Source organism: Penicillium citrinum (genome assembly GCF_028827155.1).
Source record: "Penicillium citrinum strain IBT 23319 chromosome Unknown utg000001l:1.0-4955037.0:1.0-4956770.0, whole genome shotgun sequence".
Taxonomy (NCBI): Eukaryota; Fungi; Ascomycota; class Eurotiomycetes; order Eurotiales; family Aspergillaceae; genus Penicillium; species Penicillium citrinum.
Window position 1 is genome coordinate 2,248,807 of NW_026622686.1, and position 23,271 is coordinate 2,272,077.

The 23,271-nt window shown below is 45.2% G+C and overlaps 11 protein-coding genes across 11 annotated transcripts; 7 read left to right on the forward strand and 4 right to left on the reverse strand.

The window, feature by feature from the left end:
• Positions 1–776: 776 nt before the first annotated feature.
• N7469_000840 (uncharacterized protein) lies at positions 777–2,309 on the forward strand (the record flags this gene model as incomplete). Its single annotated transcript, XM_056639760.1, has 1 exon — positions 777–2,309. The coding sequence occupies one exon, from the start codon at positions 777–779 to the stop codon at positions 2,307–2,309; it is 1,533 nt and encodes a 510-aa protein (XP_056505517.1).
• A 509-nt stretch (positions 2,310–2,818) lies between these two features.
• Positions 2,819–3,760, forward strand: N7469_000841 (uncharacterized protein; the record flags this gene model as incomplete). Its single annotated transcript, XM_056639761.1, has 4 exons — positions 2,819–2,879; positions 2,984–3,352; positions 3,526–3,632; positions 3,713–3,760. 4 exons carry the CDS (start codon positions 2,819–2,821, stop codon positions 3,758–3,760), a joined length of 585 nt encoding a protein of 194 aa, XP_056505518.1.
• Positions 3,761–4,700: 940 nt separating this feature from the next.
• N7469_000842 (uncharacterized protein) lies at positions 4,701–5,879 on the forward strand (the record flags this gene model as incomplete). The annotated part of the gene is made up of 1 exon (XM_056639762.1): positions 4,701–5,879. One exon carries the CDS (start codon positions 4,701–4,703, stop codon positions 5,877–5,879), a length of 1,179 nt encoding a protein of 392 aa, XP_056505519.1.
• Positions 5,880–6,149: 270 nt separating this feature from the next.
• Positions 6,150–7,370, reverse strand: N7469_000843 (putative G-patch domain protein; the record flags this gene model as incomplete). Its single annotated transcript, XM_056639763.1, has 2 exons — positions 6,150–7,139; positions 7,191–7,370. The coding sequence occupies 2 exons, from the start codon at positions 7,368–7,370 to the stop codon at positions 6,150–6,152; spliced, it is 1,170 nt and encodes a 389-aa protein (XP_056505520.1).
• Positions 7,371–7,777: 407 nt separating this feature from the next.
• Positions 7,778–9,404, forward strand: N7469_000844 (uncharacterized protein; the record flags this gene model as incomplete). The annotated part of the gene is made up of 3 exons (XM_056639764.1): positions 7,778–7,993; positions 8,072–8,431; positions 8,487–9,404. The coding sequence occupies 3 exons, from the start codon at positions 7,778–7,780 to the stop codon at positions 9,402–9,404; spliced, it is 1,494 nt and encodes a 497-aa protein (XP_056505521.1).
• Positions 9,405–10,168: 764 nt separating this feature from the next.
• Positions 10,169–10,354, reverse strand: N7469_000845 (NAD(P)-binding protein; the record flags this gene model as incomplete). Its single annotated transcript, XM_056639765.1, has 1 exon — positions 10,169–10,354. One exon carries the CDS (start codon positions 10,352–10,354, stop codon positions 10,169–10,171), a length of 186 nt encoding a protein of 61 aa, XP_056505522.1.
• Positions 10,355–12,766: 2,412 nt separating this feature from the next.
• On the forward strand, positions 12,767–13,935 carry N7469_000846 (fungal specific transcription factor domain-containing protein; the record flags this gene model as incomplete). Its single annotated transcript, XM_056639766.1, is given in 3 exon segments — positions 12,767–12,801; positions 12,815–13,241; positions 13,348–13,935. 3 exon segments carry the CDS (start codon positions 12,767–12,769, stop codon positions 13,933–13,935), a joined length of 1,050 nt encoding a protein of 349 aa, XP_056505523.1.
• Positions 13,936–14,329: 394 nt separating this feature from the next.
• On the forward strand, positions 14,330–14,956 carry N7469_000847 (fungal specific transcription factor domain-containing protein; the record flags this gene model as incomplete). The annotated part of the gene is made up of 1 exon (XM_056639767.1): positions 14,330–14,956. The coding sequence occupies one exon, from the start codon at positions 14,330–14,332 to the stop codon at positions 14,954–14,956; it is 627 nt and encodes a 208-aa protein (XP_056505524.1).
• Positions 14,957–15,112: 156 nt separating this feature from the next.
• Positions 15,113–17,073, reverse strand: N7469_000848 (uncharacterized protein; the record flags this gene model as incomplete). The annotated part of the gene is made up of 6 exons (XM_056639768.1): positions 15,113–15,469; positions 15,567–15,806; positions 15,873–16,227; positions 16,296–16,435; positions 16,596–16,817; positions 16,924–17,073. 6 exons carry the CDS (start codon positions 17,071–17,073, stop codon positions 15,113–15,115), a joined length of 1,464 nt encoding a protein of 487 aa, XP_056505525.1.
• Positions 17,074–17,760: 687 nt separating this feature from the next.
• On the forward strand, positions 17,761–19,107 carry N7469_000849 (metal-dependent hydrolase family protein; the record flags this gene model as incomplete). The annotated part of the gene is made up of 1 exon (XM_056639769.1): positions 17,761–19,107. One exon carries the CDS (start codon positions 17,761–17,763, stop codon positions 19,105–19,107), a length of 1,347 nt encoding a protein of 448 aa, XP_056505526.1.
• Positions 19,108–20,849: 1,742 nt separating this feature from the next.
• Positions 20,850–22,778, reverse strand: N7469_000850 (FGGY-family carbohydrate kinase; the record flags this gene model as incomplete). The annotated part of the gene is made up of 3 exons (XM_056639770.1): positions 20,850–21,914; positions 21,989–22,549; positions 22,647–22,778. 3 exons carry the CDS (start codon positions 22,776–22,778, stop codon positions 20,850–20,852), a joined length of 1,758 nt encoding a protein of 585 aa, XP_056505527.1.
• Between the last annotated feature and the right edge of the window lie 493 nt (positions 22,779–23,271).

Below are 23,271 nucleotides of genomic sequence, written 5' to 3' on the forward strand. Positions count from 1 at the left end.
TTCAGGTTTAAAAGAAGCACCGCACGGATGCAGGGGACAGGGACAGGGACAGCATCGGAGGGGGAGGATGGGGGGGAAGTGGAGGAGGGAAAGAGTAGGAAGCGGGGGAGGGAGGGATGAGATGGTATAAGATCTGGGGAAAGGGTTGAAAAGGAAAGGGAGGATGAACTAATGAGGTAAAGAGAAGACCAGATCGGAAGTGGCGGATAGAGTAGAGTGTTAGTACTAATTAGTCAATTAACTATTTAATCATGAATTCACTGATAGAATCAATCACAATCTACTAGTGATGGCCATTATATTAGTTACTCTAGAGTAAACATGTCGAGCTGAATGCTTTGAGGATTGTCGTGTGCTTGTCTCGTCATCACCAGATCATGCGATTACTCAGCTCTCCTATTGACTACTGAGTATAGTTATAGTTTAGCTGTCCAATACTATGTACTATGATGCTGTATCACCTGCAGTGTGTCGATCTGAGAGAGGGGAAATACTCTATCCGCAACTTAGCCTCAATAAATGGGCCAGTGCTTCGGTCAATCGTACAGTTGAAGTGTTCTTTTGATTTATTGGATGTTTCGTTGATAGACTCCATTTGGCCTTACTGCAAAAAGTATTAGCTGCGGATGTCAAAATTGGAAGGCGGTGTGTTTTATACCATGCGGAGTCCGCAAAGGAAAAAAAAAGAAACGGGAGGAGAAGAGCTGCTTGTAAAACATTTCAATTTTTACAGAGACTCCCCAGTCGGGAGATTCCCGATTTGATTTCTCTCTGCAATGACAGAGTCAACTACCAGACTACATATCACTCCTTTGAATCCCGATCTTCTTCCCTCCGTTCTACCTCCTTCAGTCCGTCCTTCGGCCACCGACATTTCCTTCCACAGTCTTCCCACATTCCCCGAAAACAACTACGGATATATCACATTGCCGACAATGGAGGCGGAGAAGATTCAGAAGAAGTTGAATGGCAAGATTCTCAAGGGGAAGAAATTTAAAATTGAGACGGCTCGTCCATCTAAGAGACAGAGACACGAGGAAGAGATCGCCGATGAACCACCCGCAGAAAAGAAAAAGTCTAAGAAGTCCAAACCGGAAGATGGTGTCCTGGAAGGCTTTGAGCTACCGGCAGACCGTAAAGTGAAGAGAGGGTGGACGGAGTCTTCCAAAAAGGATAAACACAGGTCCGACAAGAAGAAGAGCAAGAACGACAAGAAGGAAAAGCCTCAGCCTAAGTCCAAGTATACCGATAAGTCGGAGCTACTCTTCCGCACAAATCTCCCGCCTAATCGAGCCGCAGAGGAATCCGAGGACAAAAAGGCCAAGAAAAAGAAGAAGTCTTCAAAGGAGACTATTGTTCACGAGTTTGAGAAGACGTATACGCAGCCAAGCTTCTTGCGGTCGAGTGGGGAGGAGACGAAACCAACAACCGCGTTCGACGAGGAGAAGGGTTGGATTGATGCTTCGGGGGATGTGAAAGAATCTGCGAGTAAAAAGAGTCGAAAGGACAATTATCGACCTGGCCAGGTCGCTGGAACGAAGGAGAAACGCTCGGCAAAGAAGTCTAAGGTTCCTGAAAGCAAACCGGAAAGCTCCAGCGAATCCGAAGATTGGACATCGTCCAGTGGTTCGTCGGACGAGAGCTCTGATTCAGACAGCGACGACGACTCATCTGGTGATTCCTCTGATGATTCTGCCATGGAGGAAGCTCCTACAGACCAAGAACCTCCAAAGACAACCCCTTCCAAGGCTACACCACCCACCTCAGAGGATTCAGATTCAGACTCCAACTCAGAATCGGAGTCACAATCGGTAAACAAACAGGAGGAGAAAACAGAGGAACCTGTGTCTCAAGAAGTCCACCCATTAGAAGCTCTATTCAAGCGACCAGCCCCAAATGCTGAACAACAACCAGCAGAGGACACCAACGCTGGATTCAGTTTCTTCGGAAACGGCGACATCGAATCGGAAGATGAGACACAATCTGTCGCACCCCAAACGCCATTCACAAAGAGGGACCTTCAAGATCGCGGTCTTCGAAGTGCAGCGCCCACCCCAGACACGACGATGATCAACCGACGCATTAACTGGAATGAGGAAGATGGCATGGACGACGACGCGTCGATCGATACTCCCGTTTCTAAATCCCGAAGCTCTACTGTGGATGCCAAGGATGATACGGAGTTTACGAAGTGGTTTTGGGAGAATCGTGGTGATAACAATCGTGCTTGGAAGAAAAGGCGGCGGGATGCAGCCAAGGAACAGAGACAGAGAGAGAATCGTAAGAAGGGTATGAAGGGGAGGTCATAATAGCATTTTCAGCGATCGCTGTTTGTACTAGTATTGCATAGAGTATAATTCATTCTACTAGTAATGATATACTATATCATTTCAGGGATTGTCGAATGTCGAATGCCGAATACCAATATTATTTGATTTGGGATTGAGGATGGAAAGGGTTGGTAGTCTTGATGAAGACCATATAAGGAGAATTTCAATAAATTTAGACTTAAATGACGAGTTGACCTGGGAAGTTGCCCAAGTTTCAAGTGGAACATGGTTAACCCTAGGCAGAATCGGGTTTAATCATCTAAGGAAGGTGAGTATGGAAGTGTATGAATAATACTTTTAATCTGTCATATCAAAGCGTGTATACTGATATACCCTACATATGGTATGTAGTAGTGTCGGCGTTGGCGCTACAATGGGATGACTGACCGCCTACTCCGATAATAACTGCGATAACGACGCCGGCAGACAGCGACGATAATCCAACTTCCATCGCGATGCAGGTCCATGGGAGTAAACAGGGAAACAGAATGCACTGGCTGCTTCTGCTAACCCTCCTCTTCTCCATCACAACATTAACAAGAGCATCCAGTAAGTAAACCGATACGCGTCCGACCTTCACTCAGAGTCCGCGTAGCCTCACAGCTACCCAGCTTGACATTGGAAGACACTAGCTCACATATACGCCCATGTAGCACCGACATCATTTTGCAAATGTACATGTTTCTCCAATAGCACAATCATCCCACTCGACCCCGCGAAATCCGGATCCGACCCCTTGGACAATGTGATGAATTTGTACCATCGCGCGATAGATAGGCTGGAGTCCGAATTTGATTCTGAGATTACGGCGCCGGCGCTAGAAGATCGCGATGATACCATTGATGAATCAGTCGAGGGGACTGAGGGCGGTGATGGAGGTGATCTATCGAAACGGGCGACATCAAAGAGTAAAGGGTATCGCCAACTCACCTGCAACGACTGTAATCGGAAATTCTGCCTAAACTACGAATTACCGACTTGTAAAGGGGCTAAGGAGGAGGATGTTGTTACTACTTGTTTCCGTGAGTTTTTTTTTTTTCTTTTATCTGTGTCTGTGTCTGGTTGATAGGAATTGGGTGCGGTGTACGGAGGATTCCGTACTTCGCACACCGTATACTCATGAGTTGAGTATATGAAGATCGACATATCAAGCAGGATGCAATACGAGCTAGTACTAACTATTGAACGTTGATAGAGCGTGATTCGCGGAAAGACGAAGCGGTTGTTTTTATCTTCATCTTTGCGACGGGAGGATTACTTGCTTGGGCAGCGTGTAAGCCGTGGATTGAGCGATATCTTGAGGTGAGCATTCTTGGTTGATTGCACAGTACAGCAGAGTTTGTGGATGGAAGTGGAAGTGGTGACTAACAACCCTTCTTTAGGCTGCACGGGAACGCCGATCGTATATGCCTGTTGGTGAAGAGAATTAAATTATATTCTTCATCTAAATTATAGCCAAAATGATATACAATATTGAGTATTACTGTACTATACTGTGTATGATTATTATTGAGGGATTTGCTATGACGAAACCAGCCACGCCCGGCAGATCGTGGAATGTGAAGACCGTTTGATTGTTGGCTGTTGGCTGTTGACTGTGGAAGTTTCAGGGGATACTCGATCTATTGACATTAGTGCATCTCATTTCTTTCCGATGGGTCCAATTTAGTCCAATCGCCCCCACTGCGCCATGGTTAGATGAAACTCGGCAAAGATTAAAATGAGATGAGATACACCAAACAAATACACCATGTGTACCCCTACACGGTGAATGGTGTGTACCCACTGCAATCAAATTGCCCATTCCGGTCAAACGGCTGATCGGGGGATGATCTGGCTGATCCCGGCGATGAGGTCAAATTCCAGTACTCCGTAATGGATGATGGCATAGGAATGGAAGCAGTACACTGTACTTATTGACGGATTGTGCTGCACATGGTAATTTTGTGTGTACTTTACTATGTACTATGTACTAATTCATTGGATGCAATCAGAGACGGTTTTGGCTCCGAAAGTGGATTCACCGCGAACGAAAACTTGCTTCCCTAAGATTAACGGAGTCAACTCATTTTTCTCCTCTTTTGATTTTCTATTTTCTATTTTCTATTTTCTGATCGGTTCATTCTTTTTCTGATCTCTCACAACTCTCTCTTCTCTTCTTCTCTCCTCTGTCCTCTCTCTACTACTAGGATATACACATCACACACACACACTCAGCCACATCGTGATCGTCCTTATCTGCCGGTGGCGCCGATAGCTGCAGTACAGTATAGCCTCATACTTCTTCACCGGAGAACCCTCGCTACTCTTGCCCTCTAAACTCTCCGGCGCATAATTTTTTGTCGTATCCACTGGCTGCTTGCGTCCACAATGGCCATTTTTGATTCGGAAAAACGCCCTCGTGGTCTGCGCGTCCCATCTCTCACGGCTATGAAAGCCGGTACTGCCGCCTCAGTCTCGCAATTCTCCTTTCACAGATCTAAATCCAATGAGTCGCGCACTCCTGAAGAAGAATCTGTTCCCGTAATTCCATCCACGGGCTCATCTTATCCTCCACCTGCTCCTCCCCCAACCAAGGACCTTCCAATCCCTCCATCGGGCCCAAAGAAGGAACTGCCCCCGCGGCCCAGTCTCTCTACCAAAGTCCCTCCTCGCAAATCTGTCGGAAGTAATACTACTACTACGACTTCTACTCCTCGTCCGACTGAAACTTCTCCCTCGGAGGCACACGGTCTTCGTTCCGCTTTCTCTGCTATCTCTCCGGCTATCTCGACTTCCCCGCCAAAACAGGAACAACCCTTGCCGCCAACTCCATCTCTAGGGTTGCGACAAGCTGGATCTACGACAACTCCGGTCTCACCTCCACTAGAACAAGATCCAGAGTCTCCTGCTACAATTAAAGCTCCTCAGGGTATCCGTCAGACAGAAACTCCTGTTTCACCGCAGCTATCAAAGCCGCAGCCGGTACCTGTGCAGCAGCAACAGCAGCAGCAGCAGTCACTCCCACCTACTCCCCCAGTCGCACCACAAAACACACCTCCAGAAATCGAAGCCAAAGCTCCGATTCCAGCTAGAGTTCCCGTCGCAGTTCCAGCTCCAGCCCAACAATTACAAAACCAACAACTCCCACCAACTCCACCACCAGTCACCCTCTCTACACCTCCAACAGAAGAGGAATCCGAAGCCCTAACCCCACTGGAAGACTTCATTCCAACACCCGAAGGCGCAACAACCCCTCTAGAACTAGACCCCATGTCCAGCAACGAAGCATCAGGCCCACCAGGCCTAGCAGACATCGAGCCCGTGGCAGCACCACTGAATAAAGTCCATTTCGCCTGTTTCCAGGAACATCGCAATATGCCGATTGCGCAGAATGTCTGGTGTCCCGTTCCCTGTATGACGTGTCATAAACATGATCAGGAGATTCGACATCGGTGTGTGTTTTGTTCGTTGCGAATTTGTGAGGGTTGCTATCGGTCTTTGCAGAAGATGAAGAGTCGCTCTTTGACTGCTTTGATGGATTCTCTTGGTTCAACCTCTGCTCAATGAGTACATATGTTTTGAGATTCAGTGCGAATTGTCATTTTTGTGCTTGGATGGAAAGGAACAAGTTGATTGTTTTGTTCAGTTTTGGGTTTGGATTTTTTTTTATATATGATACCAGGACTCATTTGTATATTAGGATTACCCCGGAGTCAATCGGTTTTTGTATCATTTATATCGTGAAAGCAAATGGATTTCCGCACGTGTATACGGTGTACTTTTCTCTGACCTCATCTGATCCAATCTTATATCCATAATTTAGTGCAAATAAACTAATTAATCATGATCCTCCTCCGTAATACCAGGACACCCCTCAAACTCCTGATCATTCTCATACCGAAACTTACACCAAAAGCAGTACCGAAAACGTTCTCTCAAGTAAAGAACTATTTTCATCAAGCGCTCCGAAGCAGGAAGTTCATTGAAAGCATCGAGTTCCGGATCTTCTTCTTCAATTTCTTGTTCCACGGCAGACGTGTATGGCTCGAGATCGACTGAATCTCGTTGTCCGAGAGCTGTTTGGTCATTAAGTGAATATTCATTTTCGGAAAAGCCGGGGAGTCGAGCTTTTGGGAAAAATGATGATGGGAGTGATGATTGGAGGATATGACGGGCTTGAATTGTTCGGTCTTTTTCTTCGCGTTCGCGGATTAGACCTCGGTATAGAATGTTGATTTGGGATGTTGGTTTGTATTGTTGTTTTTGTTTTTGTTTTGCGGGGTTAGATGAGGCGGATTCATTATTTTTATGATCGTTGGATTGATCTCGATCTTCATTTTGACCTTCTTTTTGATCCGATTCATTCTTGTCGGGATTTGGCTGTGACTCCTCAGTATCTAATCGTTCAGCAACTTTCTGCGCCGCGCGAAATTGTGCTTCTGTCCGACGTGTTTCACGTTCTTCGCGGACACGATCACGATAATCTCCTTCATCTTGTTTGATTTTCTTGCTTGCTTCTTCCGCTTCTTCGCGAATCTTGCGCTTTTTCTCATTATCTAGACCGATTCCACCTCGATCTTCCTTGAATACTAAATTCAAGGGTTCGGATCGATGACTTGTTTGATGTTGGGCGGTATTATCTTTGTTTGTGCTTTCATCTGATGGGGCTTTGCCAAGTGATTGTCCTGCTTTGAAACCTAGTTTTGCCATCATCTTGAACCCTTTATTCGTTGGGTCTAAGGTACTTTTTGAAAGAGCTTCATCGCGGCGGGCGGCTTCTTGGGCGGCGCGTTCGGCTTTGGAGGGGACTTTTCCGCGGGCTTCGGCCTAGACAAAACGAGGTCATGGGTTAGTGGGATGATCGTCAATCCTGGTGACCAGGGGATGCAGAGGAGGTGCAGAGGTGAGGAGAGGGACGAGAAGAGGAGAAGAGGGGGAGCTCACTTCGCGTTGTTCTCGGCGCTTTTTCTGAGAGAAAGTTTCCTTTTGCTTAGGCTCCTCGATGATCATGGACATGTAATCATCCTCATCCGCCTCATTTTCATGATTGGGTGACATGGTTGGAAGATGCATGATGCAAACAAGCTGGACGGACGTTAATGGGAATATTTTTACTTTTGCGGGGAGAAAGTGGAGATCGACTTGGCCGAAAATGGAAGAGCTTTGCTTGTTTTTGTTTGTTCTTGTCTTTTCTTTTCTTTTTTCCTCCCCTGCAAGCTGCCAACGCAAGGGAGGGAAAATAACCCGGAATTGATTTGTTCTTTTTTTCGGCCAGGCCTTAAAGGGGGCTTTGGTCTAGTCGGGTCTTGATGATGCCTCCTTTATTAGACGAGGCTTTGAGTCTCGTCCTTTTCGTCTGGTCTTGTGCCTCTTCTGCAGCTCTCGGTTCTTCTTTTATCTCCCGACCTTCCTTTATTACATGGTTATGCTGCCAGAATCAGTCTCTCAAAGCTGCATTTGACTCCATGATGGAGTTATTATACCTCTTTTTCTGGTTCTCTCTAGCCTTTGCGCAATCCCCAGTCGTTAATCTGGGATATGCGAGTTACCAAGGACGTTCGTTGCCAAATGGTGTCTCGCAGTGGCTGGGAATGCGCTTTGCTGCTCCTCCAGTCGGGAATTTACGATTTGCTGCTCCTCAAGATCCTCCAACACAGCAAGGGGTGCAGAAAGCAAATAATGTATGTGTTGGAAGTCTACAGTATATAGGGTGAGTGAGCGAGTGGGAAGATGTGTAACTAATCATCTTTATTCTATAGCATGGCTTCGTATGCCTCCCAGTCGCAAATAATCTCAATACACCAATTCCAAGATTGAAATCCGAAGATTGTCTCTTTTTAGATGTCTACGCCCCAACAAATGCGTTAAAGGCCAAGAAGAAGCTACCCGTCTACTTTTTCATCCAAGGTGGGGGCTTCGCTGAGCTTTCGAATGCCAACTATAATGGCACGGGCCTAGTCGAAGCGTCCGATCATAAGATGCTTGTCGTCACATTCAACTACCGAGTGGGGCCTTACGGCTTTCTCGCCGGTGATGAAGTGGAGAAGGAGGGCAATCTCAATAACGGATTGAAGGACCAAATCAAAGCTTTGAAATGGGTAAAAAAGCATATCAGCAAGGTAATCCCAGGAAACTTGCCCCATGGCTTGCAATGCTCTAATTATTTTTGAATAGTTTGGAGGTGATCCTGATCACATTGTCATCGGCGGTGATAGCGCTGGAGGCGCATCAGTAACCCTATTACTATCTGCATATGGCGGTCGTGATGATGGCCTGTTTGTCGGCGCTGCAGCCGAATCGCAAAGCTTTGGAACAATGCTTAATGTTTCTGAAAGCCAATTTTCTTACAACAAATTAGTCAGTCGAACAGGGTGCAGCGGGAGACAGGATACCCTGGCATGTCTACGCAGCCTCGATATAACAACCCTCCAAAATAACAATATCAAAACACCCCTACCAGGAGGCAAGAATAATCCGCTTTACCTATACAGCCCGACGATTGATGGCGATCTCGTCCAAGATCATACGCTGAGCCTCTTCCGCGAAGGGAAATTTATTAAAGTACCTGTCATTTTCGGTGACGACACAGACGAAGGTACTATCTTCGTACCAAAGAATACATCCACAGTCGCAGCCGCCGACCAATTCCTCATCGACAATTTTCCAAGTGTATCCAAAGACCAAATCTCACGAATTAACGACATTTACCTCACACCAGATAAGAAAAAAGTCTACCCAGGTTCAGGACCCTACTGGCCTCCAGCAAGTACTGCATACGGCGAACTCCGCTACATATGCCCAGGAGTCGAAATGTCCAGCATATATGCTAAAGCAGGTGCTCCAAGCTGGAACTACCATTATGCCGTGCAAGATCCACACCACGAGGCCATCGGCGAAGGAACGACTCATACAGTCGAAGTAAATGCCATCTGGGGCCCAGATCATGTCAGTGGCGTCGCGCCTGATTCATATTATACTACGAATGCACCGATCATTCCGGTGATGCAGGGGTATTGGACTAGTTTTGTGCGAAGTTTGAATCCGAATACGTATCGGTATCCAGGGGAGTCCCAAGTGGGAGACTTGGGGTGATTATCGGCGAGTTTTTATTAGGACGAATGAGAGTCGGATGGAGAGTGTTTCGCAGGCTCAGAGGGAGAGGTGTGAGTATTTGGCTAGTATTGGAGTGGATTTGAGGCAGTAAATTGTTCGTGGATTTCGTGGATGTTTATACATATACCTTATATCATATATGGATTTGAATATATTTGGATGAGAATATGAATACATCTGATAAGATTTCATGATCTTGAGCTTTCCATTAGTAGTATCCAATCCATATTTTAGTAGGCCATATGACGAGATCATGATTTGAAGCAAAAGTGAGACTTGAATGGTCCATTCGTGCTGGTGTATCTCATAGTAGTATAATAGGTATTTCAAACGATCTCAATGTTTGCTGGCCATTCTTATCATTGGTACCTTTCCAATTGAGATTACACAATGCTCAATAGTTAATTCCTTAAGCACGGATTAGATCTTGCCAGCCAAACATCTTCACTAAAGAGTGCCTGAACAACATGATCCAACTCCTCCTTCTCCAGTCCCAAGCTCTCATTCCATGATCCGCCAGGCACCTTGCTCCAATCACCATATGGTCCATCCGGAATCTTTGCATGTCCAACCGCCAAGTTCAAGATACGAGCAGCCGCGAGGCCTCCTTGGTTGAAAATTTTGGTGGTTTCTTCGATTAAGGGTTTAAGATCAACATTCTGAACTTTTCATTTCTGGCCAGTGGCCTTCTCAAGAGCCCCGAGGACCTCGTTTTGGGTGACTGTGAACGATTCCACGTAGACTTAATTATTTGTCGTGATTTCAGGATTTTGGAGGATAGCAACCAAAGCACGGCCGATTTGAGGGAGGGTGCTGACGGATGTGGGAATGATACCATTGTCGTAAATGGTTCCTTCGTGGGATTTGGTGTCGAATCCTAAAAATCCGATTCGGATAGCCTGCCAAGTGAGCGTGTCAGGAGCTTTCATGCCAGTGGAAAAAAGAAAACATTAACAGATCATAGATTTTCCCCAGTGAGTTAATCAAAGTCCAGACCACCGCGAATAAGACAATGGACCCCAATATATGGAGGGTTGAGTGAACCCGGTGATTTCAAACTTACATAGTCGAAAAACGCACCCGTGATGACAGTGGTCCAACTCATCTGATGTTCATGCTGCTTCAGGTAATCGATTTTCGCTCTTTTTACCTTCCAGAATTGGAGCCAGAGCTTTGACTCTCTCATCATTATTACCAAACTCGCTAGCAGTGAATCTTTTAACCCCGGCAGCGAGTGCAGCATCGACTAGCTTCTTCTGGTGGTATAGCCGGCTCTTCCAACAATACTGATAACAGCATCCTGGCTCTGGAAAGCAGAAACAAGGGATTCATGGCTATAGTCGAATTTGACAATTCAAGGACTAGTAGGGAAGACACCAGTGGACGATTTCCTCGATAGAATGGTTATGTTGAATTTGCTAGAGGTAAGAAATGCTTCGAGAACATGTGAACCAAACTTGCCTCCGGCCTAGAGAACCTTAGTATCACGATAAGGATAGGTATCCCGTGGAAGACTCCAGAGGTCTCGATATCATTGTCGAAAGGGTGTCAATGTCCTTACTCCAACTAAGACTCCATTCTTTATGTTAGATATTTTGTCTGGTGTTTGCTGAGATGGACTTATTGCTTGACAAGCTTTCATTTGTTTTGTTAATGCTGTGATCATGATTGACAGAAAGAGGATATTCTGAAATGCAAACAAGCCGTTACCCAACCGAGCGCTTATATAGCTGAAGTTATATTTCGCATTTGTAAGCATATGAATGATGCTATCCGGCAAGTTTGCGTTGATTTAACACGATTTTGTCATTTCCGGACAGGCCGGCATTTCCAAATTGGCAATCAAAGCAGAAAATGAGGAAATTCATTACAAACGTGACTGATGGTTCGAAACAAACGTGGAACTAAGCATTTTTCCCTGCTGGGACCATCGCCGTTGTGGTTAGCGCGAATACATATATTCATCCAATGATCCACTCGTATACAATGGTATCATTTTTTGGATATTCTTCATTAGTAGGCTTATTATTAGTAGTTGTGCTCGTAACGAATCTTAGTATTGGTAGTTTCATAGTGACTGTGCATAAAATCCTACACCCGCATGGTACAAATACCTCTATGGACTGGCAAAATACCTTTTTTGCCAGTCCATATATCCTTTCAATAAAGGACGGAAGGCGATGCAGGGAAGACGATGTAGCATATCTATAACGTCATGCCTATCGAGGCCATTCCCAATCCTTTTCTAATCTTCTTTGTTTTGTTCTTTCTTATAAAGTCTGTTCAGCCAGTTACTTTGACTCGAATAGGCACCACAGGAAATGACGTAACAAGACCGTACATATTTCGGCTTTCCATAGCTTGCTCGCTCTTTTGTATAGAAGACACAAAAGTTTCAAATCATCATGTCTTGCTTGAAATCACTTGCTGGAGTTTCATATCTTCTGGCGAGTCGCGGTCAGGAGATTTTGAGCAGCGCAACCGTCACAATTGTGAGGTATAGACAGACACAAAGATACAGAATACTGGTTCGATGGACATTCTTGTGGATACTACGGTGCCTTGTCTTCTGTCTACTATGATAATCATGTCACCGGGGCTAACTCGGTTATCCTTGTGACATCTGAAGCCAAATAGTCTGTATTTTCTGCAACGACAGCAATTACACTACTGTGCGTCTTATATTCTTCTTTAAAATCGTTTCTTTCTTTACGAAAAGATCATCACACGCTTTCTTTCATGGCTTAACTTTTTATTACCACGATATCTTGAGATTTGGTTCTTTTTAAAATTTGTGGAAAATGGGAGGCAGAAAGTATGGGCTTCGGGCTTTCATAGATGTCAAGTTTCTATCACTTAATTGAATAGCGCTGCTCTACAGTATTTCCGAAAATCGGTGTCACCCCTAAACTCTCTAATTGTTCCGAAACCCCTAAATGCCAATAAACGCTAAGTCATTTGGAATAGCCATATTTCGCTGCCTTAGTTTCGATGCTGTATTGTAAATAACCGGACTATTGTAGTAGCGGGAAGCGCGTTTATGGCCGACCATCTGTCTGGCCCCTTTCCCGGAGCTAACCTCGGTCCCATCTACCTCTGGTCGTGAACCCCATGTCTCTATTTTGTAATTGTTTGATAGTGCGTGAAATGATATTTCAAAAATGCAGGAATCAACAAGAAATTTCTCCACCAAACGCAACCGCCCCAAAGTACCTTTGGATCAACGAAAACGAACTATCGAAGCCTGCACCCAATGCCGCCTGCGCAAGCGTCGATGCATACTGGATTCTTCCAACACATGCAGGAATTGCAGGAACAGCAGTCTGACCTGCATTTTTGAAATGAGGAGTGAAAGCTCCGCTGATTCAGGATCTAGGTATTTCACACAGGAGAAAGATCCCCGTTTTGGTGCAATCTAATCGGCGCAGTCAGACTCGCATTGATCATGAGGATGTTTTAGCGCAATTTAATATATCATACCCAGAGATCGGTCTCAAGGCCCACCATTTATCTTTCCTCTTGGGAATACTGACTGACTCGCAACAAACCTTTGGAAAAGTCTCCTCAAAAAAGAGGAATGCACCTCGTCATATTACTACACAACCATCGCAAAATGGAACTAGACCTACACCATCGGAAGGTTCTCTCTTTAATGAGGGACAGAAGTCTGGTAACGCAAGATTCAGCCACAATTGTGCATTTGATTTTACTGCTAATCCTACTAAAGGTGAGGATATTTTGTCTCACAGCGACTTTCTTGCACGTGCCGCTGCGGCAGTTTCCCAGTCCGAGGGACTGGACTTCACAGAAGACACCGTATGTACAATGACAAACAGCGTCATATAGGGTTCTCTCTCTGATATTGAATGACCTTCTCAATTAGCCATTTTATTCCACATATGAATCATGTTATGGAAATCAGTCTATTCTCAGGCAGCGGATCTTGAAAGATTTCCCCTCACGAGCCGCAGCCGAAGTTCTCATGTCGGCCTTCTTCTCCTATGCTGAGGCCAACTGGTACTATTTTGATGAAATTTCGTTCAGAAAACAGCTAACTGGACTTTATGACGGTGGTTTATCCACGTCCTACTACCGTCTCGATTTCATTTGTTTGTCCCTCAATGTATTCGCTATGGGCAGCCAGTTTGTTCACCTACATGATAGTGGCCATTCGAGTAACTTGGAAGCCATGAATGCGGCCCACGCAGGAATTCCAGGGGCGATATTTTTCCAACGCGCGCAGACACTTGTGCCGTGGATAATAGCTTCCCCTTCCCTGGAGGGCTTGCTGAGTTGTCTGCTGCTCGCTCTGTATGTTCTGCCGATTTACAGCAGTGAAACATGCTACAGTTATCTTGGACTTGCTTTGCGCATTGCGATTGCCCTCCGCCTTCATCGAAAATCAGCTAGCTCAGCATCATCTCGGTCACGTTCAGAGGTCCGCAACCGTGTTTTCTGGACTATTTATAGCATTGAACGGTATTGCTCTCGAAGCAACATTGACATTTAAATTTACCTAATAAAGCTTTAGACAGGTTGCTCTCTCCCTTGGCTACCCCGAGATGCTACAGGGCAAGGATATCGACTGCCCCCTCCCCCAGCCGCTGCCTGATCTAGATTTTCTGGGCCCACATAGAGCAGAAAGACTGATAGCGTATACAAAGTTGACTCTCTTGCTCAATCAAGTGACCAGTTTAAAGTGAGAAGCCTGTTTTATTCCAAATGCAGGAAGCCGGTTATTATTTGCAGTTGACATGCTAATCCTCATCAGGTCCCTGAGTAAGGGTTCGACAAAGGATATCCGAAATCAGCTTTTGTCTTGGAAATCAGGTCTGCCTTCTCAATTAGCATCACTTGACGATAATTGCATACGAATGAACGTGCATTTACAACTCCACTACTCCATGGTCTGGATCTATATGGGTCGCACTTTCCTGATCGATAAGGTTCGAAGTTTACTCAGCAAGGAGCCCATAAAAGATGGCCATGAGATAGACGGAGACAGTCAAGGACTATCGGACGCTTGCGCGGAACATGCAGCGAGGATAATTGATCTGATTGATCTCCTCAAAAGATCGGGTCAACTAGGTCTATTTTCCTATACTGATTTCCATACCTGCAGCGCCGCAACCATCATTGTTCTCCTGGATAGTGTCTTAAACCCACGTCTAGCATCATTCCCAAAAGTCAGGATGGCAATGAGTGCTCTACAATTCATGGCCACTGGTAGTGACTTGGCCAGAAATTGTCTTAAGTATGTCGAGAATTTCCAATGCGTGGTCAACCAAGCCTTGGCATCTATTTCCTGTTCGCAATATGAGAAGTCTCACTCCCAGAGAGAGGGTAGCTTACGTCTGCTTGGAGAGCCATGTGAAGACAGAGTTTTGGAAAATGTGGACATGTCACACCAGCATGAGGGAGAAGGCCCCAACATGGGCCTGTTTCACGACATAGGCTCCGTGCTTGAGGACTGTTCGTTCACAGAGTTACATTTCCTTGGGCTTGACAGCCTGCATTTAGGAAATATGTAATGTTGAAATGGTTGAATATGGACTACATATTCTGTATCTAGTATGAATGGCAAATTTTTCTTCTTCTTTTCCATCTTAATTTCAATGACTTGCTGTACATCACCTATCATTGTCCAGTCACTACAAGTGAACATGTCCAAGACCCAACGGCATGAGTCAAAGGGTATATCGGAAATGCATGTCTTCTTTGTCTGTCAAATCTCTTCCAGTAGGCCCCGCAGCACATTGGCAAGGATCTACCTCTACCCGAGACCGGTGCTTGTTCTCATGAGCACATACATACCAATATACCACCACGGTGGGAATGAAAACAATCCAGCTAATCAGAGCCAATATGAGACCACTACGATACCTGGGTGCATTTTCAGCGTTCCAGAGTAGTGGTCCACATATAGCACCAAGAGCATAGCCAACAAAGAATAAAGCGTTGATAATGGCTTTTTTGGTATTTCCGCGGGTATTGGATGCGTACAGGCTGAGTAGAATTGAGAAGATGTTTGAGATGACAGAGGCCTATGGGAGAAAAAAAATCATTGACGTCAGCACGTTGGGAAAAAAAAAGGTTAGGGGGAGGGAGATTAAGGGATAAGGAGTTCAGCCATCAACATACCAGCCATGACGCAGCAATCATACCCCACCCTGATGATAATGGAAGCACAAACAATAGGATGATTCCAGTGAGTGGGATGATTGTAAGGCTGATTATGATAGCACACCGACGATTCGGCCATAAGAAGCAGAGAAATATTCCAACCCAAACAAATATAATCTGAACTGCACCTGCCGGTGAGGTGTAAAGCATGGTTTCAAAGTTTGAATATCCTAAAGAGTAGATGATAAGTGAAGCAAACTATCTCGGAAACAGAGTCAACAATTACACAAGATGCGACTTCTTTCAAAGAACTGTGCGACTCACTGCAATGACCGGCGAAGGAAGTGTTATGAGAACACCGAATAGGAAACTCAAATACGCTCGGATATCCCTGACCGTTTCTTTCAGTTGAGGGATGGAAAAGTTCGTTTGGTCTCCACCTTCTGTTTCTGCTTTCAGTCGTTGCATAGCTATTAGCCGCTCTTGGTTATTGAGAAACCACGCCGACTCAGGCCCAGCCGGCATTAAAAAAAAGAATAGAACTCCAAGGAAGATCGTGAGAGCTCCGCAGACCATGAACATTGCCTTCCATCTGGAAATGGCCATATGATTGTGGCCGATGCCATACATTATCAAAGCACCCAGGATCTGAGCCAGTCCATTGCAGCTGATCCATAGACTAAAATTCAAATTTGATGATCAGGTTAAGACTTAATACTAGATTTGGGCATTTTGAAGATATCCTACCCAATTCGTAGTGGATGCTCGCTTTTTTTATACCAGATACTAGTGAGGGTCACGAAGGCAGGTGAAACAGCACCTTCAGCCAACCCAAGGGCAAACCGAACACCCATGAAAGATGAAAAGGTGGTTGCTGCTGCTAGGCACTATTTTGATTTCAGTGAGCTTTAGAACACGCATATGTTTGACACATAATATATAGGTAAATTACCATGCAAATTCCACCCCATAGTATGCTAGATCCAGCCAGTGTTTGTTAGTATTATCACGGCATTTCCAGTATAAAACTCACATCAGACAGGATACAAATTTGGCAAGGGGCAAACGGCTCATCAAATACATGGCTGGGAACTCCGCCACCAGCTGTCCAACGTAAAATATGGACCCTAACCAGGCGAACTGGGTGCCGTGAAGTTGTAGGTCATCTATCAATCCAAACACGCCGGCGTAACTTAGACTCTGTTTGTCAAGGTCTGAATAAGACATTAGCGGGTATCCAAAAGCAAAGCAACATGAGCTCCTTAGAACCTGAATAACTTACACTGGGAAAAGAATACCAAGCACATCTTTATGTCTCTTGCCATCAGTATGTCATTCTCACGGTCTTCTATTGGCGGGATGCCAAACGCCTTACCAATGGCAAAACAATTGCATCAATCTTCCTTTTGACACGGCTCTCCATCTCATGGTCAACAAGTATTGTTGATATGCCTGCTTGAGGGCCAGCCTCCGGGTTGGACTGATCCAACTTCAATTTTGAGGCTTTGGCTTCGGTTTGAATCATGATGGCTTGACTGGTTGGTACTGGTTGATTGAACTAATAATTGACATGCAACTTGAAGGAGTGTGAAACTCGAATTTCATTAAGCAGAGAGAGGCAACTCGGAGAAGATAGTTTTAGGAGGCTTTATATATATTTAAAGCTGTTGTGTAACCCCAGACCCCAGATCTGCCTATCTCTCGACATTTATTGATAGTGAGTGGCTGCGTGGGTCCCCAAGGAGAGCAAAGTATCGTCTTAGCCCTTGACTTTAGCTTTATCTTTCGCTGCTTTATCGGTTATGGGACAGCGGACAGAGAACTTGTGATAGGTAGGCGGTAGGCGGTGAAATTTGCGGGTACAAGTACCCGCAGTCTCGCCCGTCACCTTTGGCAACTCGTGCAGGTTTGGTATGCGGGTACGTGTACCCGCACGTCAAATTATGGCATAAAAGCTTTTATTTATCGATTTAGGGAAAAAATGCCGAAACTGGGAGTGGATCCATTTATACTAGCAATCAATCGGCCTCCTGCTTATATCCTGTGCAGACTACATTATAAGAGCTGCTGACGCTGCAGTGGCAAAGGCTGTATTTTTCTCTTTTATCCTATTATCTGCCTATAGAATCAAGAACGAGTCTTCGAGATATATCTAAACCTGACTTATCATTTATAACTTCCGTTACATGCTTTGCCTTGTCACCATTTCACCATGACAACTGATTCTACCAACCTTCAGTATATTGCCAAGCCTTGGCAGCCAAAACCTCAACGGACATACATCTTCACGTCTGCCAACTTGGTTGACACCGACAGTGGTACAGTCTTGAAAAACATGACGGTCAAACTCTCTGATGGACTTATATCATCAGTCAGCACCCACGGAGATGAAACTACCGACAATAACGACTTTGAAGCAGTGAAGGTCGACATGGGAGGCAAATACATCTGCCCGGGTTTGATTGATTCCCATGTCCACATCGCTGCAGTTCCTGGGTCTTTGAGCCTTCGGGAAATGAAAGAAATAAGTAACGACCAAAGTCTCTTGCGGCAACCGAGCGTTTGCAAGTCCATGCTGGCCCGTGGGTTCACAACGGTCCGAGATTGCGGAGGAGCCTCCCTTGCTTTGAAGGAAGCACTCCAAGAGGGCATCATATGTGGGCCGAGGTTATTCATTGCTGGACATGCCCTCTCTCAAACGGGTGGCCATGGAGATCGTCGTCAACGACAAGATCCAAACGAATGCTGCGCGGGGCATGTCAATGGAATTGGGCGTATCGTGGATGGGGTTGATCAGTGTCTGAAATATGCCCGCGAGGAGCTGCGACAGGGCTCAGACTTCATCAAAATCATGGGTGGCGGTGGGGTCGCTAGTCCTACAGACCAAATTCAACACCTTCAATTCTCCGATGAGGAAATCAGGGCGATTGTAACAGTGGCCAATAATGCGGGCACATACGTTACTTCCCACGCATATACACCGCAGGCGATCCAGCAGGCTATCAAACAAGGAGTCAAGGGGATTGAACATGGTAATCTCATTGACGAAAAAACAGCCGAAATGATGAAGCAAAATTGCGTCTTCCTCACGCCCACTTTAGTGACATATGCAACGATGGCCGCTCCAGAGTTCAGCGGGTTCCTCCCCTCTGTTTCTGCGAACAAAAACCGCGAAGTTCTAGACAAAGGGCTCCGCGCCCTGGAAATAGCCAATAAGGTGGGGGTAGATATATGCTTTGGCACAGATCTCTTAGGTCCCTTGCATTATGCCCAAAGTAAAGAATTTGCCATTCGAGGCAATATCCAAACACCGGCGGAGATTCTTCGAAGTGCCACCACGACTCCTGCGCGAATGCTGAGACAGGATAGCTTTCTCGGCAAGATTGCTCCAGGGTTTGCCGCCGACATGCTGATTTTGAATGCTAACCCCCTGAATGATATCACCGTTCTTGATCGACCGGACCAACATTTGCTAGCAACCATCAAAGAGGGCCGTGTTTTGAGCTCGCGTTGGAGTTTCTTAGATGCTGAAGCAAGCCATCTGCCAAGGATCGAATGACGGAAGATGTATATGAGGGGAAAATACGTCCATTGGAAATGAAGAAAACGCTGTAAGGATCCTTTAAAAGGTGTTCGTAGTAGCGGCGGTCTGTATCTGGTAAACGAGAGCAAAACATTTGGCACACGAATTCAATTCCCGTACACAGCGTGCGAGAGATGGCACTGGAGGCAAGATATTCAAGTATCAACAAGATAAAATTATACATAGGTTCATGGTCGAGATCAAATCCTCCTTCTGGCTCGCGTATAATAATGAACCTTGGCCATGACCAGTTGCCCGTTAGAAGAGTGGACTAGGATATTGTGTTGAGCCGATGCTTACGAAACCTTATCCAGGGGTTTAGTTAATACGACTCAATCACAGTGGACAAATGAAGTTATCTGCTCTAGATATAACGCAATTAACATCTTATAGTATCTCACAGTGGTGAAAGTCGCTTAGTTAGTACAAGGACGGGCTAGGAACAATTTGATAATCAAAGGTAGATTTGCGAATTTAACTGGAGTAGACGCGCTTTCCGCTATCACGATAATCCGATTATTTACGATACAGCATCGACGCCAAGGCAGCGAAACATGACCATCAAAAACAGTTTAGCATTTATTGGCATTAAGGGTTTGGGGAACAATTCAAGAGTTTAGGGGTTACACCAATTTCCGGAAATACTGTATAGGAATATTAAATTTGATTAGAGCCGACAAGTGGACCTAATGGTTGACAAAGCCTCCAACTGCAACGTAATCCACGGGCGAGCGGTCAACTCCTACTATATCTATTTTCTTTAAAGAAGATACTACTACCCAAATCGCATTAATCAATTTAAATACAGCAATTTTTATATGAATTGATTCTGTGGCCAATCTCCCTACATCCACTATACCCAGGCGGAGCCCTGGTAGCCGATCCAGCTGCCTGATTAGGCAGTTTGCTCTGTATATGCGAATCTATCTGAATAGCTTTGTCTAGCAAATCTAGTTGCCGAACTAGCTGTAAATCCTCTTCAACTGTTATATCACTATCGCAGAGTATTTGCCTATTAGGTCAGAGGTGTGTCTGCTACTGTTTCTCATTTGTGGTGTATAAATATGTGTTTTCTTGTGCCAGTAGTGCAGTGTTGTGTAGTGCTATACAGTGGTCTTTGATAGTCTGATTTAGTATTGTTTTTGATGGGCTCGATAGAGTGTTTGATGGTTTTCTTAATAGATCTCTAAGTATTAAAATTTGTTACTGTAGCAGAACAACAGTTTTTGGTGTTTTTGGTATATCGTTTCTTTAAGACAATCATGGAATCAAAGATCGAAACGCTCAATTTTACGTAAAAGATACAGTACACCGTGACAAATCCCTTTCTAATCAAACCAGCACTATTTTCGTAGCCCGGATAATAGGAAGGAAGCGGCTACCTCTCAACATGTAGAGGGGGTATAATCCCCATTCTGGTGTTCTCGGGGCTATATTTATTACAATTTACTGTCGTTAACTATGTATACTGTGGCTAGTGTATGTAGAATAAGATAATAACTAAAATTGAGATATAGTGATAAAATAATGCATCTAGAAAAGTCTATTGGTATTGCATTTGCGAAATTGCTATGGAATCTTGATCGGGTCTATAACTCCAGTACTATGATATTGTACATTACAGTATAATGTCAGCTATCTTCAAATTTAGAAAATGAAGGACTATGCTATCAAAGGAGCTCATATTGATCGAAAGCTAGACCTCATAAAAAGCGAGATCACAAATCCTTTGTTGCATTGTCCACTATAGCGCGGTACTCTCGCTGCCTCAAAAATTGATCCTTAAATACCTCGTATTTTGCTTGAAGGAGCGCCCTTTCATGCTCATTTTTTGAAGGATAAAATGCCTGGCCTGGCTGACTCATGCGATTGATCACATCCCACAAATCGTCTGTTGTACCCTGTGCATTCACACTAGCCGCTTTAACGCCTAACATTGCGGCCCCATGGCAAACAGCCGCATGGACATAGCGAGGAATCACAACAGGCATATCGCATGCCGAGGCAATCAAGTTGACCAGGATATCATTCTGGCACTGCGATCCTGACATGAAGACTGACCGGATTTGGTGCCCTGATTTGTTCATGGTGTCCACGATCTGTTTAGTTTGTAAGGCAATGAATTCCAAGGTGCCATAATAATGGAGTGCAAGGCCTTCGATGGAAATATCACTCGAAAGACCAACCACAGACCCTGTCATTTTGGAATCGGCCAAAGGGGATCGATTACCAAACAGATCTCCGTAAAAGAAGAAATGCCGTGCCAAATCCGCCACACATGGCATCTTCCGCTCGATCGCTAATTCGTGAAGCCGAGTATTGAGGAATTGAAAGATACTCAACTCACGCCCTTTGGCATTCAGCTGGGCTTGTTCAAAAGCTGGATGTGTTTCAATCACATGTTTGAGTAGCTGACCAGTAGCAGACTGGCCACCCTCGGCCATCCAGCAGTCGGGAAAAATGGTATCTCGGTATGGGCCCCAGATTCCAGGGACAAACACAGGATCAGGCGACATAGCCAGGTGGCATGATGACGTTCCAGCAACGACAGCCAGACGCGAGAAAACTCCACTTTTTCCATTTGAGCCATTTATAAGCGGGTTTGAATCTGGGTTGAGTACGTGCTCTTCAATATCGACTTTAGCACCGACGGTGCCTATCCATCCGGCATATGCATCAATCACGCCAGCTCCAATGGCAATTCCTTGCCTAAGCCCCAGTTCGCTAGCAGCTTCTTTACAAAGGGTTCCCGCAAATTCACCCGCGTGAAGATGGCGACCAGACTAATCATATAAAGTTAGCTTTTTGCTCTGTCAAAGGGGTTCCTGCTTGGCTACCCGCAGGTGAAGATGTGTACCTCCCCATCAATACCCCCAAGACGATCAAATGAGTGATCCCCCAATTCACCCAGACCAATCTCCTGTAGGAATTCTTCCTGCCATCCAATAACGCTGCCTTCAACGCCTTTCGGTAGGTATGCCTGTTTACAAACCATACTGGAGAAGCTTCTTGTTTCTCCACCAGTGGCAATATGCGTCAAAGCATCAACAAGGTCGAAGAACTTGCAGTCAGAAAAAACCTTCTTTGGCATATTATTTTTCAACCACAGAATCTTGGGTACTTCCATTTCGAGAGACATCTTCCCACCAACATAGCGTAAAACCTTATGGCCAGTGGCATTGATTCTTTCTGTCTCTTCAGCGGCACGATGATCTAACCAAAGAATAACATTGCGATCACTGTTGAAGTAGGGGCCTGTGACAGAGACCGGTTTGTTGGTCTCGGCTGAGAAAAGTGCCAAGGAGCAAGTTGCGTCAAACCCAATGCCGTGAACAAGATCTGGCGAGATTTGCTTATTTTCGAGCGTGCGACGGACCACCGAGCAGATACATCGCCAGATGTCCGAGGTTGATTGCTCCTAAATAGAGAAGATACATTAATGCCGGGTTTTTCCAAAAAGAAATGTAAATGATAGAATAGAGCACATTATCCATATGTTAGGATGTGAAACATACGTAATATTCCTGCTGTGGTTGCCAAAGCCCAATATTTTCTGATGCTACATCAACAATCTCGCCAGTTTCATCAATGAGGCATGCACGTGCACTGCCTGTTCCGACATCAATGCCAATATAGTAGCGTTCCATAGTCTGAATCAATCCAAAGTAAAGAACATAGATAAACAGGACCTGGGAAGTCAGGCGAACTCCTAACCGCAATGGCCTATTATTGCTCTAGACCTCTTGTTAGACTCCCTTCGATATTGAAGTTGGAACTGCACCGTAATTTTGAAAGAGTCGTTGAGATGAATTTATCCCTCTGAGAGGAGTAAACTTGATCACGATGCAATTGTCCACATCCTTGGGAGCTCGGCGAGTTCGCCGTTTTCCCCGAGGAGTCCACAACAGCCCAAGTAGAGTCCCGGGACCACCCCACATAAAAGATTAACTACGTACACTGGATTTGGTTAATTGGAAATATCATCATTCGAGGAAACATTCCCGTAAGGAAACTAGCATGGTCCTTAAGAGATCTTGGCGGGCGAGATGGATATGGTTCCTTACCGAACAATGGAATTATCTTCATTGACATGAGTCCCCTGCTGAACGACGCAGGACCTATTGGAATCTGGGAATAGGA